Below are 17,794 nucleotides of genomic sequence, written 5' to 3'. Positions count from 1 at the left end.
AGATTATGTTTAGTTAGTCCATACTGACAAAACAGAAACTAATGCTGGGACAGTAGACATATGATAACTAAGGACAGGTATGAGATCTCTGTTCATAAATGGAACTTTAATTTGAGTAGGAGAGAAGACTTTCCCATAATTTATAGGAAATCTAAAGCAGTAGGTTATCCATTTATAGAATAAATACATTCCTGAGACTTTAGATTCTATACCGTCACTGGCAATGGGCTGTCCAAAAAACAATTTTTTTTAGACAGCAAAAAGTTCTAGAGGTAGATAAGATGAACTGATATTCTGATTAATTAGGTAATCTCAAAATCATAAACTAAGGATATTAAAGACTAAACCAGTCCTCTCAGACTACATAAGCATCAAGTTCAAGGATTCCAGTCGTAAGGCCAAGTAGAACTATGCTGGTTGAAGAGTTGAGAAGGCTTGCCCGATCAGAAGGGAAGTACATCATCCTCCATTAACAAGGGCACCATCAAATAAAGGACATGTTTAGTAACAAATTGGACGGACTGGTTGACAACGGAATTAGTAGCATTATAATACGTATCCTTTGCAAGCTATCTACAGTCTGTCCTTTTTTATTCCCCAATGAGGAAAAAAGAACTTCCAAATTCTGCTCTTAATATGTAGATGTGTTTTTAAAACCTAGCACATTTTAATGAAAATTAAAGTATTAGTGAATAATTGGTATTCAATGCATTCAAGGAAAAAAATACAGAATATATGGAATATCTAGTTCTAACATCTTCAGGTTCAGGGGACGTGTATACTCACCATCCACGAAGGCCTGCACTGCTTTATCTACATTAAAATCAAACTGTTGTAGCACCAGAACTATTTCATTATTGCTTTTGTTGGGAACAACTGATCGAACCGCATAGATCTGCAAAGGAGAGGAAAAGAAAAAGAAAGGTAAACGTTTTGAATATTTTTCATCCATATTAGTCTCTCACTGGATAGAATAATAACTGTTAGAAAGGCCTTGAAAAGCCAACTAATCTACCTTCTTGCCATCAAGCATACTCAAGGCACTTCAGACCACTAAAAATTAATCCTGGTGACCACCTTGATAGCCTCTTTACCTGAATACACATTTCCCCAGAGACGTCCTTGTTAGGACTGGAGTAGCACGTGGGAAAAGCCAACTCTGGTTTTGCAACCTACTCCTCCCACCAACCCAGCCCCAAGACTCCAAGTGCACCTAAGGTGTACTTTCAGTGAGGACACAGATAGTTTTCTGTCTCAGGCTCTCTTCTCCGTGGGCTCAGGGCAGCTCTTTGGAAAATTTACAGAAATAGCTTCATGCCTCAGCTTCTCTGATCTGCACAGTGGAGACAGTCATAGTGAGGTTCACAGAAGCGTGGTGTGAAACTCCATTAATTTTTATGGAGATATAAAATGTGGGGCATTGTATTTTTGAAATAGCAATCTTAGCCATAATACGGAAAACGTTCCTCAACACACTTCTGAAAATCAAACATTTAAAACAGTAAAAGTAAATACATGTATGAGAGCTAAGGACTTCAACAGGTTAAGCTGATATTCAATTTTTAATGACCTATAGGTATTTCTTAATCAAATTTTGCACATGTTCTTTCTTTTTGCCTAATAGAATGAATTGACCTTTATCTCACAGAACTTGCAATTACTACAGGACGCTCTATCCACTTCAGCAAAACCTGGCTCACCCAGCTTTCTATCAAGGGGATTACTGCAGCCACTACTGACAAATATGAGAGTACTACATGGTGCCAAGGTGCGTAGCATCCATAATGATGGCCACAAAAGCACTGCACAATCCTTACATGTTTTCATCAATGGTTAAATTGAGTTTTAGAGTTACATGAAATTTATTGTAATCAGATTCATGGACTATGGATTATATGTGTATGATAATGTGTAATGTGATTCTATTGCCCAGAACACTCAATTAAGCAGCACAGCCTATTTCCTAATTATGTTAGAAAATAGACAGCCTACTCCATATCGATGTACATGTAAGAGTATTTAGATTATAATGAGAAAACAGCACAAGATATGGGTTTATAACTTGGAGAGGTTCTGACATTATAGAAATCTGGCTTTGAATATTGACATTCAGAAATGCTACATATGTAGGGATTTTCAAGGACTCTAATTATACACACACACACACACAGTTGTATATATGTGACAAGAGTCCTTTGATTTTTTTCTCTACTTTACGGTTCTTAGTTTTTCTAGCTTCTATTTTAAAAAATATTATTAACTTCTTCAAATCTAAGTTCTTTCTCACTTTTTCTCTTGCTCTCTTTAAAAATCCTTTCAGTGAATAATTTTTGAATGTCTATTGTGTGACAAGGCACCAAACTTCCTGTAACTTATAGACTAGAGGGGGATGCACATATTGTTCAAATGATCACACAAATACATACTTATACGTTGTGATAAATGCTATAAATCATAGGACAGGGAGACGACTTTATATAGGTATGCTGAAATCTGAAGGACACGGGAGAAGAGGTGGGTGGGAGGTTAAGAGGAAAGGCATCTTAGGCAGAGGGAACAGCATGAATGAGGAGCAAGGCACAGGTGGGGGAGTAGAGAGGGAGGCAGAGGCTGAGGCTTCCAAAATACAAAGATGAGGCCGGAGGCGGGCAGGGACCAGATCGTGCAGCCTACAAGGCTATGCAAAAGACTTAGGTGTTGTGAGCATCCCATAACCATCCTTTTGTGTTGTCCTTTCTTATTCATTCATCATGTTAGAAAGATAGCTCTCTCTCTCTTCTCTCTCTCTCTCTAATTTATCCTTGTCATATACACATTTTATATGTAGATAAATGTATATTTATATATCATTATATTTAAGTTATGTGTAAGTTAAGGTGTACAGTATGTTGATTTGATACATTTATGTACTGCAAAATGATTACCACCATAGCATTAGCTAATACCTCCATCCCATTAGATAATTACCACTTCTTTTTTGTGGTGAGAACATTTAAGATCTACTCTCAAGTATATGATTCGGTATATAATCACCATACTGTGCATTAGATCCCCAGAACTTATTAATCTTTTAACTGAAAGTTTATACCCTTTGACCCAAATCTCCCCATTTATCTCTTTTTTTTAAGAAAAGCCAAGATGCGGAGAAAAACAACAAAAACACCTGCATTGACCCGGGAGAATCATTAACAGTGCATGTCCAAAACTAAATACAACTGGCCTAGCAGGCACCAGTGGGCTGGAGTTATGTATAAACATTACGTGTTGTCCTTCTAATGTAGTTCTTTTAAATAAAATTCTAGCATTTCAAGCCACTATAATTGGTTAGTATTATATAAAATTTCTTGATAATAATTACCATCATTATTACCACATCAGTCATGCCCTTCTAAATAATAATTTGCAGCAACATGGATAAACCCAGAGAATATTATGCTTAGTGAAACAAGTCAGACAGAGAACACATATGATATCACTTATATGTGAAATCTGAAAAATAAAACAAATGAATGTATATAGCAAAACAGAAACGGACTCACAGATATAGAAAACAAAATAGTGGTTACTGGTGGAGATATCACTTATATGTGAAATCTAAAAAATAAAACAAATGAATGTATATAGCAAAACAGAAACGGACTCACAGATATAGAAAACAAAATAGTGGTTACTGGTGGAGAGAGGGAAGCAGGGAGGGGCAAGATTGGGGCATGGAATTAAGAGATACAAACTACTATGAAAAAAATAGATAAGCAACAAGGATATATTGTACAGCACAGGGAATTACAGCCATTATCTTGTAATAACTTCTAATGGAGTATAATATGTAAAAATACTGAACACTATGCTGTATACCTGAAACTAATATAATGTTATAAATCAACTATACGTCAATTAAAAAAAAACAAAGTTTTCGATCCACCTACGTAGTTGTGTGATCAGTAAAGACCTAGAAGTATGGAATAAACATAAAATAGCAGCTTGTCCTGTTTCCAGTCTCTCCTCTGCAAAACATAATTTATTTTATTATGTTAAGGCAAAATATAATATAAACCTGAGCTTACAGAGATACTTCTTTAGATGTTTATACTACTCTTGCCTGTCCCTCTTTAAAAGAAAAAAAAAATCAACCACGGTAGGATATAGAAAACATCTATCCTTGTCACTTTATATATCCTAGCACTGAACGTATCCTTAGAATATTGTCAGTAACTGAGTTCTGATATCAAATATAACTATGAATATTGCATACAACTCCTGGAGGAAGACACAATTAAAACAGGAATGTCGAGTTTTAAAGAAAAGAGAAAAAAAAAGGAAAAAAATAATTTCTGCCTATTCTTAGATATTCCATAGTAATGTTGAATTCTAGTGAATTTCTGGGCCAAGTTTCTGCTTTAATCACTGTACCTGCCTAATGTGAAGAGAGTAGTATTGTTTCTCCACCTTCTTATTTATAAATTCACTACATTTATTTTTCTATGAAAATGTGTTTGAGAAAGATGGAGAAATGCAGGCACTCATATGCACGCATAAAAATACAGGAACCTGGGCTTCCCTGGTGGCGCAGTGGTTGAGAGTCCACCTGCCGATGCAGGGGACACGGGTTCGTGCCCTGGTCCGGGAAGATCCCACATGCCGCAGAGCGGCTGGGCCCGTGAGCCATGGCCGCTGAGCCTGCGCACCCGGAGCCTGTGCTCCGCAACGGGAGAGACCACGGCAGTGAGGGGCCCGCGAACTGCAAAAAAAAAAAAAAAAAAAAAATACACGAACCTCACAGTGTCACTATTCAAGATGCAGCAGTCATAGGGGTCTAAGCATTTAAATCTAAAAAAAAACCTCCTTATGAAGGAGGTTTAAAATATAAGGAGTGGATGACAAAGGCAGTGTTACAGTGAGGTTGTGCTGAAAAGCTGCCTTTGCATTTGGAAATGAAGCTCCTGGAGCAATGGATCAATCAATGCATGACTAATGGTAGTTTGCACGCGGAGAACTCATAAAATTCGCGCCTGCAGTGGCTGTTTTGCAGAGGCTGTCTTTGGCGGCGATGCTTCAGACACATGGTCTTTACTTCACTGCCACAGCCCAAGCTGGTGAGTCTGTTGCTGCAGCTTCACCCCGAAGCCCACTGTTTGCAGCTGCACATGAGTGCATCCCTCAAGGGTTCTCATGCCATAAACAGTGCGTTCCAGGGGGGTCAACCAGGCAGCGGTGCAGGATGTCAGGTGACAATATGGCCCGCTAGTTAGTGGTTCATTTAGCAACTGCTTTACCTTTCCCAAATCACATTCCCCTGTCTTGCTTTTACTAATTTAAATCTAGTTTGGCAAATTCAATTTGCTATTGAGAAATCTTCCTTTTGCACATCAAAAGTTGTTTTGATTTTAAAAGTTGTTTTGATTTTGCACAGCAAAGGAAACCATTGATAAAATGAAGACAACCTACTGAATGGGAGAAAATATTTGCAAAGGATATGACCAATAAGGGTTAATATTCAACATATATAAACAGCTTACACAACTCCAGAGAAAAACAAACAACCTGATTAAAAAAATGGGCAGAAGAACTGAATAGACATTTTTCCAAAGAGGAAATGCAGATGGCCAACAGGCACATGAAGAGATGCTTAACATCCCTAATCATCAGGGAAATGCAAGTCAAAACCACAATGAGATATCACCTCACACCTGTCAGAATGGCCATCATCAAAAAGAACACAAACAACAAATGTTGGCAAGGATGTGGAGAAAGGCGAACACTCCTACACTGTTGGTGAGAATGTAAATTAGTGCAGCCACTATGGAAAACAGTATGGAGGTTTCTCAAAAAACTAAAAACAGAACTATAATATGACCCAGTAATTCCACTCATGGGTATATATACGGAAAAAAAACAAAAACACTAATTCGAAAAGATAACATGTGCCCCAATGTTCATAGCAGCATTTACAATTGCCAAGATATGGACACAACCTAAGTGTCCATCAGCAGATGAATGGATAAAGAAGATGTGATATACACACACACACACACACACACACACACACACACACATATATAATGGGATACTACTGAGTCATAAAAAAGAATGTGATTTTGCCATTTGTAGCAACATCCATGGACTTGGAGGGTACAATGCCAAGTGAAATACGTCACAGAGAAAGACAAATACTATATGATGTCACTTATATGTGTAATCTAAAAAATACAACAAATTAGTGAATATAACAAAAAAGAAGTGGACACAGATATAGAGAACCAACTAGTGGTTACCAGTGGGCAGAGGCAAGAGGGGAGGGGCAAGATACGAGTAGGGGATTAAAAAGGAATCCAAATCAGAAAAGAAGAAGTAAAGCTGTCACTGTTTGCAGATGACATGATACTATACATAGAGAATCCTAAAGATGCTACCAGAAAACTACTAGAGCTAATCAATGAATTTAGTAAAGTAGCAGGATACAAAATTAATGCACAGAAATCTCTGGCATTCTTATACACTAGTGATGAAAAATCTGAAAGTGAAATTAAGAAAACACTCCCATTTACCATTGCAACAAAAAGAATTAAATATCTAGGAATAAACCTACCTAAGGAGACAAAAGACCTTATAAAATTATAAGATAAGACACTGATGAAAGAAATTAAAGATGATACAAACAGATGGAGAGATATACCATGTTCTTGGATTGGAAGAATCAACATTGTGAAAATGACTCTACTTCCCAAAGCAATCTATAGATTCAATGCAATCCCTATCAAACTACCACTGGCATTTTTCACAGAACTAGAACAAAAAATTTCACAATTTGTATGGAAACACAAAAGACCCCGAATAGCCAAAGCAATCTTGAGAACAAAAAATGGAGCTGGAGGAATCAGGCTGCCTGACTTCAGACTATACTACAAAGCTACAGTAATCAAGACAGTATGGTACTGGCACAAAAACAGAAAGATAGATCAATGGAATAGGATAGAAAGCCCAGAGATAAACCCATGCACATATGGTCACCTTATCTTTGATAAAGGTGGCAGGAATATACAGTGGAGAAAGGACAGCCTCTTCAATAAGTGGTGCTGGGAAAACTGGATAGGTACATGTAAAAGTATGAGATTAGATCACTCCCTAACACCATACACAAAAATAAGCTCAAAATGGATTAAAGACCTAAATGTAAGGCCAGAAACTATCAAACTCTTAGAGGAAAACATAGGCAGAACACTCTATGACATAAATCACAGCAAGATCCTTCTTGACCCATCTCCTAGAGTAATGGAGATAAAAACAAAAATAAACAAATGGGACCTAATGAAACTTCAAAGCTTTTGCACAGCAAAGGAAACCATAAACAAGACCAAAAGACAGCCCTCAGAATGGGAGAAAATATTTGCAAATGAATCAACTGACAAAGGATTAATCTCTAAAATTTACAGGCAGCTCATGCAGCTCAATAACAAAAAAATAAACAACCCAATCCAAAAATGGGCAGAAGACCTAAATAGACATTTCTCCAAAGAAGATATACAGACTGCCAACAAACACATGAAAGAATGCTCAACATCATTAATCATTAGAGAAATGCAAATCAAAACTACAATGAGATATCATCTCACACCAGTCAGAATGGCCATCATCAAAAAATCTAGAAACAATAAATGCTGGAGAGGGTGTGGAGAAAAGGGAACACTCTTGCACTGCTGGTGGGAATGTGAATTGGTTCAGCCACTATGGAGAACAGTATGGAGGTTCCTTAAAAAACTACAAATAGAACTACCATATGACCCAGCAATCCCACTACTAGGTATATACCCTGAGGAAACCAGAATTCAGAAAGAGTCATGTACCAAAATGTTCATTGCAGCTCTATTTACAATAGCCCGGAGATGGAAACAACCTAAGTGCCCGTCGTCGGATGAATGGATAAAGAAGATGTGGCACATATATACAATGGAATATTACTCAGCCATAAAAAGAAACGAAATTGAGCTATTTGTAATGAGGTGGATAGATCTAGAGTCTGTCATACAGAGTGAAGTAAGTCAGAAAGAGAAGGACAAATACCGTATGCTAACACATATATATGGAATTTAAGAAAAAAAAATGTTATGAAGAACCTAGGGGTAAAACAGGAATAAAGACAGAGACCTACTGGAGAACAGACTTGAGGATATGGGGAGGGGGAAGGGTGAGGTGTGTTAGGGCGAGAGAGAGACATGGACATATATATACTAACAAACGTAAGGTAGATAGCCAGTGGGAAGCAGCCGCATGGCACAGGGAAACCGGCTCGGTTCTTTGTGGCTGTCTGGAGGGGTGGGATAGGGAGGGTGGGAGGGAGGGAGACAAAGAGGGAAGAGATATGGGAATATATGTATATGTATAACTGATTCACTCTGTTATAAAGCAGAAACTAACACACCATTGTAAAGCAATTATACCCCAATAAAGATGTTAAAAAAAAAAAAAAGAGTAGGGGATTAAGAGGTACAAGCCATTACGTATAAAATAAGCTACAAGGATATATTGTACAACGTGGGGAATATAGCCAATATTTTTCAATAATTGGAAATGCAGTATAACCTATAAAAACTGTGACTCACTGTATTTTATACCTGTAACATACTGTACATCAACTATACGTCAATAAAAAATAAACATTAAAAAATTTGTTTTGATTTAACGTCAGCATTCTAATCTCCCTTTCTCTCCTCTCTCTGGGGCTTTCTATCTGGCTTGGCAGGTTTTGCCCCATTCTGCCTCAGGCCCGCCCTGCTGTCATTTTGACTGCAATAAGCAGCAAGGCAGTGTGGCTTTCACCGTTTGATTTCAGCTTCCCACATTAACCTGCCTCCCCTGGACCTGACTTGTCTGGTTTAAGAGCTGTTAGATTTCCTCATTCACACTGCACATTTCTTGAGCCTGTCTATGATGACTCCTTAGAAATTCTTCTTGGCTTACTGATGAGTCACTTAGACTATGTGTGAGTTTCAAAAATTGGTTCTGACAGAAGTTTTCAATCCACCTACACAGCTGTGTGATCAGTAAAGACCCAGTATTATCAAATAAACAGAAAATAACAGCTCCCTCTGCTTCTGGTCTCTCCCCTGCAAATTCACCCCAAGGCTGTTGCCAGACTACTCTTCTTCAAGTATAATCATGACTATTTCCCCACCTTCCTTAAGAGTAAAGTTAAATGTCTACAACCTGAATTCAAGGCCATTAACAACTGGGAACCCACTTCCTTCTCCAAGTGCCCCTCTTGCTCTGCCCTTTATAGATAAGCACAAGCCCAGTGTTGGCCCCCTACCTCTGTGTGAACTTCGCCCTTGACCTGAGATGTGTGCACTTGCCCAAATCTTACACTCCAGCTGAGATGCCATGTGTTCCGTGAAGTCCGTCTTAACCATCCCTGCTGCAAGTCATCTCTGTCTCCTTTCGGTTCTCACAGACCTTATCAGCGGGTGCCTCCTAACCTTAGCATCTTCTACGTCACAGCCTAAGTGTCTGTGTAAGCTGTGTCTTCTAAATGGTAAGCAACATGTGGACAAAACCTTCCTCTCAGTCATCTTTGCATTGTCACCAAGTGCACCCCGAGTGACTAACGATGTGCACATAGTAGGTATTTAAAAACTATCTGTTGAATGAGAGAATGCCAATTTGTACCTATACCAGGCTGCTCTTTTTTTTTTTGACATGTCATGCTAATATTTTTATTACTTTCCATTAATTCATATGTGAAATTGTGCTACAGTGGGGTTTTGCTAATTGTATATAAATATGCTATAAAGCTCTCCTTCATTCTCTACCCTCTGAAACCATTTTTTTTCCACTGGAGTATAGCTGAGTTGATAATGTTGTGTTAGTTTCAGGTGTACAGCAAAGTGAATCAGTTATACATATATCCACTCTTTATTGGATTCTTTCCCCATATATGCCATTACAGAGTATTGAGTAGAGTTCCCTGTGCTATACAGTAGGTCCTTATTCAGGCTGCTCTTTTGAGTCAAAGGAATATTCTGCCAGTGTTTGGACCATCCCATCACTCTGTATTTACCATCCACAATAACAGGCAGGTGAGTCTCTGTAGACTGTGATATGAGCTAAACATTATATGGTTATGGAGAACAGACATATGTTCTTTAACTTTCAATAACAGAGACGGGAAGAATATTTACGAGACTTCTGTATAATAAGATACTCATGGTATTTTGTGGAGTTTTAAAAATACAAAATAGCATAGTAACTGCCTATCCTTCCAAAGCTCAGCCCAGCAGACAGGTATTGGTTGAGCCTCCACAAGGTAACAGGCACTGAGGACACAAAAGGGAGCCAGCTACAGTCCCTGCCCTAAGACGGACAGTGTAGCAGTGGTTCCAGAACCGTCCGTACCTGAAAGCATGTAAAACGCTGTGCTGCCTCTATGAAAAAGGCTGTAGTATCACAGAGAAGGGAGCAGTTAAGTTTGTCCAAGGAGGGGAGAATATAGAGGAAACAGCCAAATGTCGCAGAAGCAGCTTTGGAATTAAACAGACCTGTTTTCTAATCTTGGCTCTGCTATATGCTAGTTCTATGACCTTGGATGAGCTGATTAAATTGTTGAAACTTGGTTCTGTAGCTGTAAAATGAGGATATGACCTGCTAGAGTCTCAGTAAAAACGAAAAGAGATGATGCATGTAAAGTGTCTGATAGAGAATTTGGCATATATTAGCTGCTCAATAAATTTTAAAAAGGAAAGGGTGGGAGCATTTACATTGGGCCATGAAGGAGAAGGGTCTCTCTAGGTATAAAGGTTGGTGTGTCTTTGAAATGGAAAGAATGTGTGTCTAGAGTGTTGGCCAAGACTTATTTGGGGGAGATTCCCCCATATACTTCCCTTCTTTAGAACCTTCCCCCTCAGCCTTGCTGAGTAGTCAGTGGACCCAAGGCTCTTCTCAATCTCTTTCTCTCCTGCAAGTTGAGTGGCACCACAAGGAAGCCCGTCACTAGGGTGGTTAACAGCACGTGCTCCCAGACTCCCCCCACCCCACCCCTACCTCCTGCCCAAGTCTCATTCTTTCATTTATTTATTTACTAAATGCCTACTACGGTCAGGCACTCCACTAGTGGCCGGAGACAGCAGTAATAAAACAGACACAGTCACTACCAAACCTAGAGAGGAAAACAGATGTAAAATACACAAATTAAAAAAATATACAACTGAAACTCGTGCTAAGTGAGTGATATGAAGGAAGCAGAGTACAGTGACAATAATCGCAGCAGTCAGGTCTGAAAAGACAAAGTGGGCCAATCAGATTCTCTGCCTTGGCATCTGTACTATTCCACACAAAGGGAGAGAAGCCAGAATGGATGATGAAGAGGGGCCATTTGGAGCTGCCTTACTTCCTGGCTTTCCTGCTTCTTTAACTTGTCCTGAAGTCCCAAGAGTCCCCACCAGATCTTTAGAGTAACCTCTTTTTCACTTGCACTAGTCGGAGAGGTTTCATTTTCTAGAACAAGTAGCGAGTGCCTAGAGGCAACATTAGTAACTAGGGCTGCAAATAAAAGTAATAAAGCCAGATTACTAATCCAACTGGCAGAGGGGAAAAATGGGCGATTTTAAAGATAAATCCGGATAGAATGGGAATGACATTTCAGAGAAGAGAGGCCCACGAGCCTTGTTCACAGACCTCATCTAGCACTCATGTTGCCCTAATTATTTACTTATATGACTATTTGCCCCACTGGAATGTGAGCTTGTAAACGGCAGGGATCATAGCTGTATATCCAGAGGGCCTAGAACAATGGGTGGCATTCAGTAGATGATTCATAAATGTTCAGATAGATGAATGAACAAAAGGAAGTAGGGAGTCTAGTAAGATGATCATTGAAATATTATTTTTATTTATCCAGTTTTTTTTTTTCCAGTGCATCTCTGTAATTCAGCTTAACATATTATATGGTAGTAAAAAGTATTCAAGTCCAGAAATGTATGAAGTGCCTCCTAGGTCCCAGGCACTGCTGGTCCCAGCCTTGAGGACCTTGTAATCTTGGAGGTGAGCTTAATCTTATCCCCTACAAGAAGGACAGCAGTCAAACAGTCTGCAACCTCCTTTTTGCACCAGTGAGAACCAGAGTTATTTATGGGTTGCCGTTCCTGCAGCTCTGAAAGGAATTTTATAATCAGCTTTGGTCACATTTCTCAAATGCTGAGCAGTTCAGAGATGCCTTAAAAACAGCTCATCTGTGTACGTTTCGCTTCACTTGCTGGGCCACTAATATTATCTACACTCTAATGAAGGCAGCTCACCTATGAATCTTCTTGGGGAAGAAAATATTCTTTGCAGACCAGTACCTTTGCATCATGGATAATTCTATAATTTAATTGCCTTTTCTAACATCTACTTTCTGCCAGTAAAAAATATGCAAGAAGTGTTGTCATGTTCTACTTGGCTGGCTTTTGGGGAATTAACACCAGGCATATAAATCAAAATTAACTTTTTTTTTTGGCAGGAAACCAGGATTAGAAGGAATAATGAAGAGTTGAAGGTGGAAAAAAGTGCAGTTTTCACAGAATTGTGGGAAGTTTAAAGTTGAGAGAATCTTACAGATAGTCAAGTAGTGGCTCCACAAACTAAAGTATATACACCTGGGGATCTGATTAGAATGCAGATTCTGATTCAGAGGCTTGGGGTGGAGCCCGAGAGTGCATTTCTAATAAGTTACCAGGTGATGGAGATGCTGACTGTCCAAGGATGTGGTGACAGTATAATAGCCCCCAAAGGCAACCACCCCCTAATCCCCAGGAACCTGTGAATATGTTAGGCTACTGGCAAATTAAGGCTGCAGATAGAATTAAGGTTGTTAATCAAATCACCTTGAGAAGGGGAGATTATCTGGATTATCTCAGTGGACCCAATATAATCATGAGGGTCCTTATAAGTAGAAGGAGGAAGAAGAGAGTGTCCAACTGACTCACTGTGAGAAAGACCTGACCAGCCATTGCTGGGTTTGAAGATGAAAGGGGGGCCACGAGCCAAGAAATGCAGGCAGCTTCTAGAAGCTGGAAAAGGCAAGAAAACGAATTCTCCCCTAGAGCCTCCAGAAAGGAATGTAGCCCTGCTGACACCTTGGTTTTAGCCCAATGAGACCCATTCAGACTTCTGATCTCCATAACTGTAAGATAGTAAATTTGTGGTATTTTAAGCCACTACGTTTGTGGCAATTTGTAATAGCAAATCCCATTTGTTACAGCAATGGGAAAATACTACAACAGACCACACATTGAGGAACAAAGTCTACTTTTTTCTTCCTCCTAATATGGAGCCATCTTTCCCTGTCTCAACAACTATCCTCTTTTTAAAAAAATATATCTTCCGGAGTGCGGCTCTCCCTCTCCCGCACTCCCCCTGACACACACATTTTGAGGGAATTCTAACCATTCGTTCCAAGCCAGATTTCATGAGAGAAAGTGAGATGGATCTGTGAGATGAATCTGACACAGTATTTGCCCCCAAGGAGCTGACAAAACCATAGGAAAATAAGGCAACGTCATAAATAACAACTAACTCAAGGTCATTCTGACAACAAAATCCTCTGTGAGTCTCACCTGTTCTCTATTTTTTCTTTCACTACCCTGGACAGGTTTCCTTTGCCTTTCGCCTGGACTCTGGAAAAAGCCTTCTAATTGGACTCTCTGGCTTGGTTTCTGCTCTCTCCAATCCATCTTAAAACAATCACCACGCAATTCATCTCCACAGAGTGCCTGAGTGTGTTGAGTGACGGGAAAATGGAGCCGGCAGTGAGACAGAATTTGAAGAGAGGAAAGACAGGAGATAAATTATGAAACAAAGTCCCAGAGGAAATGAAAGAAAATGGTATCAAAATCCATGTGGAAAAGCAAGCTTTGGAAGGGAAGGCAGATTCTTTCTCTTTCTCAGAATTCTGAGGGAGGAAGGAAGAGTGAAGATAGAGAAGAAATTTGAGATCCTGAGGAGGACAACTGAAGGAAGGTATTTCCTCTGAGTGAGAGTTTTAGAGTTTGCCTTAGGGCTAAAATGTGGAGAAAGGTTTAGAGTTGCCTTATGGGAATGTGATAGGAAATGGCCTAGATGAATGAAAGAGGGCCGAGCTGGACTGAAGGGCCACTAATGCTGGATGATGGCACGGATTTGTCATGGAGCCAACTGGTGTGGCTTTCCTCAACAAGCCAGAGGTAGAAGCAGACAAAAGGAAGGATCCAAGGTTATGAACTCTAAGAAACATAGTGGTAGATCCTAGGACTCGGGGATACGGCGGCTGAGAATCATAAAGTAGATGATCAAGGCATCTGTGGGCAATGGAGGGGGATGATGAATTGGGAGACTAGGGAGAGACTAAGTGACGAGAGATTCTGTTGAGAACACAGAGCAGATGCTCAACAGAACGAGAGGATAAGAGGGGTCAATGATAAGAATGTGGCCAGAGAGGGGATGCTATAGATGTTGCCAGTCCTTGGTTCTGGTTCTGCCTTCTGGTGTAATCTTTTCCCTAAAGACCAGCCCTTCATTTTTTTTTTTTTTTTCAAGGAATGAATGTGTTCCTCAGAATTCCACCTCCTACGGAGTAGTTATGCTCTTCTGTTTTTCATAAGCTGTGCTTCCTAAGCTTTCACCACCCTGGTCAAGCTCCTCTGAGTGCATCCTGGTGAAATGTGGTCCTATAAATGAAGGACCTTGTTCCAGAGGTGGCTGGATCAGAGCAGAGGATTGTGGGACCTGCACCTGTCTTGGTGGGGCCCTACTTACCCATTAAAGGAATCTGAGGTGGCATTAGCACTTTCGGGGCCCTCATCAATTATGGGTTCAAACAGAGCTTACTATTTTAGTAACACACCCTGGATTGTTTCTGTGACAAGCGTCCCCCATCCTATACTTGTATAGTGACTAGAACACAACGGTAGGATATTGCATTCACCTTTATTAAATTTTAGTCTGTAAGTTCTGACCCATCACTTCAGTCAGCTGTTAGCTTTTAGAGCCTTGCTTTCTGCCATCAAAAACAGGGAATGCATTAGCCATTCCTTCCAATTTTATATCATTTAAAACATTAGTTGCCATCATCTGTATCTTATCCAAATTGTTGATCTGGATTTAGATGGGCCAGAGCCAAGTACAGAGGCCAGAGTATCACCACAAGAACTTCCCTCAGAGTTGATACTGCTCTCTTAATCCACATTCACTTGTTTATTCATTCATTCAGTCAGTCAGTCACAATGACCAGACTATGCTAGATGCTGGAGTGTAGCAGTGACAGATACATTCCCTGACCTGCTTTGGAGCTTATAGTCTAAGAAGGCAGATGTTTGATGAGTGTTACAGAAGGGGAGGTAAAGGTGAGTTGGGCACCTGTAACAGGGGGACCTATCCTAACCCAGAGAATCAGGGAAGCTCCATCTGAAGTTTGTTTACACTGAGAATGAAGGGTAATAAGACCAAGCCAGGAGAGGGAAAGGGGAGAGGAGATGGATTATTCCAGGAAGAGTATACAGCATCTACTCAAGGACAGGACTGAGTGACTGGAAGCATGTTCAAAGGAATGAAGACCCAGGATTGTTGGAGCATTAAATGTTAGAAGGAATGGGATTTCAGACGAAGCTCGATCAAAAAGGCATGAGGCAAAGTGTGCAAGGCTCTGCAAGCCATCTTATGATTCTGTGCCTTATCCTAAAGGTAGCCATTGGAGGGATCTACTCAGAGGATGAATGTGATATTTGCGTATTTAAGAAGGTCACTGTGGTTTCTACGTGGATGAGTCAGAGGAGAGCAGATGGGTGCCAGTTAGGATCCTAATACAGTATCGAGGGGAGAGAAAGCAGACCGAGACGGAGCAGTGGAGAGAATGACTCACAAATTACTTGGGGGGAAGTGCCTGATTTGTGTCACGAGGAATGAGGAAGACGGAAGATGAAGGAATCTGGATGACTCCCGGGTGTGTGGCTTGAGCATTTTTGTCGATAGCGCTGTCATTTCCTGAGAAAAGAAGGAGTAGTGAAAATGGAACCTTCTGATTGAGGGGGCTGGGAGGCATCCACGTCCAGACATCTAGAGAACAGTCGAATCTATGAATCTGCAGCTCCAAGGAAGAACTGAGCCAGGGATACAGATTTGGGCACTGTCAGCATCTAACAGTGGTTCTCAGCCCTGGCTGCAAACTGGAAACCACCTGGTGAGTTTTAAAATGTACCTACATCTGGGTCCCACCTCAAACAATTAAATATGGGCCTGGACATTCACTATTTTTTAAAGTTTTCCTAGTGGTTCTAATGTCCACTCTGAATTGAAAACCGCGAGTGAGAGATATAAGGGAAGGCTTGGAAGCTAAGGGACAGTGTGGAAAGAAGAGAAAAGAAGGTGGCTACTAGGACAGACCTCTTTTTAGGTATAACTGCTCACCTATTAACTAATTTACCTGCATGCAAACATCCACGCCTCTGTATTATTTAGGCAACATCGTCTTTTTAAAAATATCAGTTCTAGTTTGAACAGTTTTAATTTTTGAGAGGGTATTCCAGTTATTTACTGCTGCATAACAAGTCACCCCAAAACTCTGTGGCTTAAAACAACAATCAATTGTAATTTTTCAACGTTTCTGTGGGTCAGGAGTTCAAGAGGAGTTCGACTGAGTGGGTCTACCTTGGGGTCTTTCATGCAGACAGAGCAGCTGGTATAGTGGGGGAGGTGCAGCTGAGGTCTGGCTGGCCATCTGTCTCTTCCTGTACTATTCTCAGGTCTTCTCCATGTGGTTCTTATGGGCTAAGTCTGGGCTTCCTCAAAGCGTGGTGGCCTGAGAACAGTCAGATGGTGTACATGGCTGTGCCCAGAGTTCCAACACAAGTGTCCCAACCAGTGAGGAGGAAGCTCAATCACCCACTATGAAAGCCACAGAGAGTCACTTCCTTCCACTATCCTGGTCAACCAGTTCCAAAAGCCTACCCAATGTTAAGGGGAGGGGCTCAGACCCCACCTCTTAATGGGGGAGATATTTTACAGCCATTGAAGAATACAATCTGGCTCAAAGGGTTAAAGCAACAACAACCCAGACTTCTTTCCATCAATTCAGAGTCTATACTTTCTCAAGTCACTGAGCATTTGAGGGCAGAAAAAAGAGCAAATTAAGGTAACTTTTACAATACTAAATGAAAATTGATAGCTTAAAGAAGTTATATAACTTCTCTAATTCCTAGAAATAAGCCTGATAAATTGACTTGTTGAGTACCTGATACTTAAATGAATGCTTCTCCTATGTAAAGAAATAGTAAAATTAAAATCAGATAAAGTGTCTTAAATGTTTTAATTTAGTCCATGACACATTTTTCATATCAGAATTCCCATCTTTAATCTGGCACGTGTAGGTTTAATATATATCTCAAACAGTTGCTATTCGTAGCAGCTGCCCTTCTAATCTATATTGAGACAAGCAATGGACTTAATACACATTTCATTCACTTAGCTACTAGCATGTATTCAGTGTATACCTGCACATTCTCCATAACTGTGCTTTATTCTTCTTCATATTTTCCCATAACTACCAGTTAGACCTGCACATAATTTAGGATGGGGTGAGCCTGTGAGTCCATTGGAAGTCTATTTTCAGCCAGCCTTTTATACCCACACAGTATTAGGCCTTAGGTAAATGTTCTGTTGAGCTACTTTCTCTGATGAAATCCATATTTGGATTTATTAGTGAAGACAAAAAGAAAAAGGGAATTTTATTTTTACAAGGCATTTTGTTTTTGGTATTTTAATCAGAATAGTAAGGTATTTTTAATTTATCTTCTGC

The 17,794-nt window shown here is 40.0% G+C and overlaps 1 protein-coding gene across 2 annotated transcripts in view; it reads right to left on the bottom strand.

Moving 5' to 3' along the window:
* The window catches only part of SPATS2L (spermatogenesis associated serine rich 2 like), a 172,353-nt gene that overhangs the window by 60,431 nt on the left and 94,128 nt on the right, over positions 1-17,794 (bottom strand). For both annotated transcript variants that reach the window (XM_007469198.1, XM_007469199.1), the window contains one exon: positions 787-895. In XM_007469198.1, coding sequence (XP_007469260.1) covers positions 787-895 — 109 coding nt within the window. The remainder of the gene's footprint in view (positions 1-786; positions 896-17,794) is intronic.

Source organism: Lipotes vexillifer, unplaced genomic scaffold (genome assembly GCF_000442215.2).
Source record: "Lipotes vexillifer unplaced genomic scaffold, Lipotes_vexillifer_v1.1 scaffold648, whole genome shotgun sequence".
In the NCBI taxonomy this organism is placed as follows: domain Eukaryota; kingdom Metazoa; phylum Chordata; class Mammalia; order Artiodactyla; family Lipotidae; genus Lipotes; species Lipotes vexillifer.
Note: the sequence above shows the minus strand (reverse complement) of the source record. Positions and strands in the feature narration are given on the sequence as shown.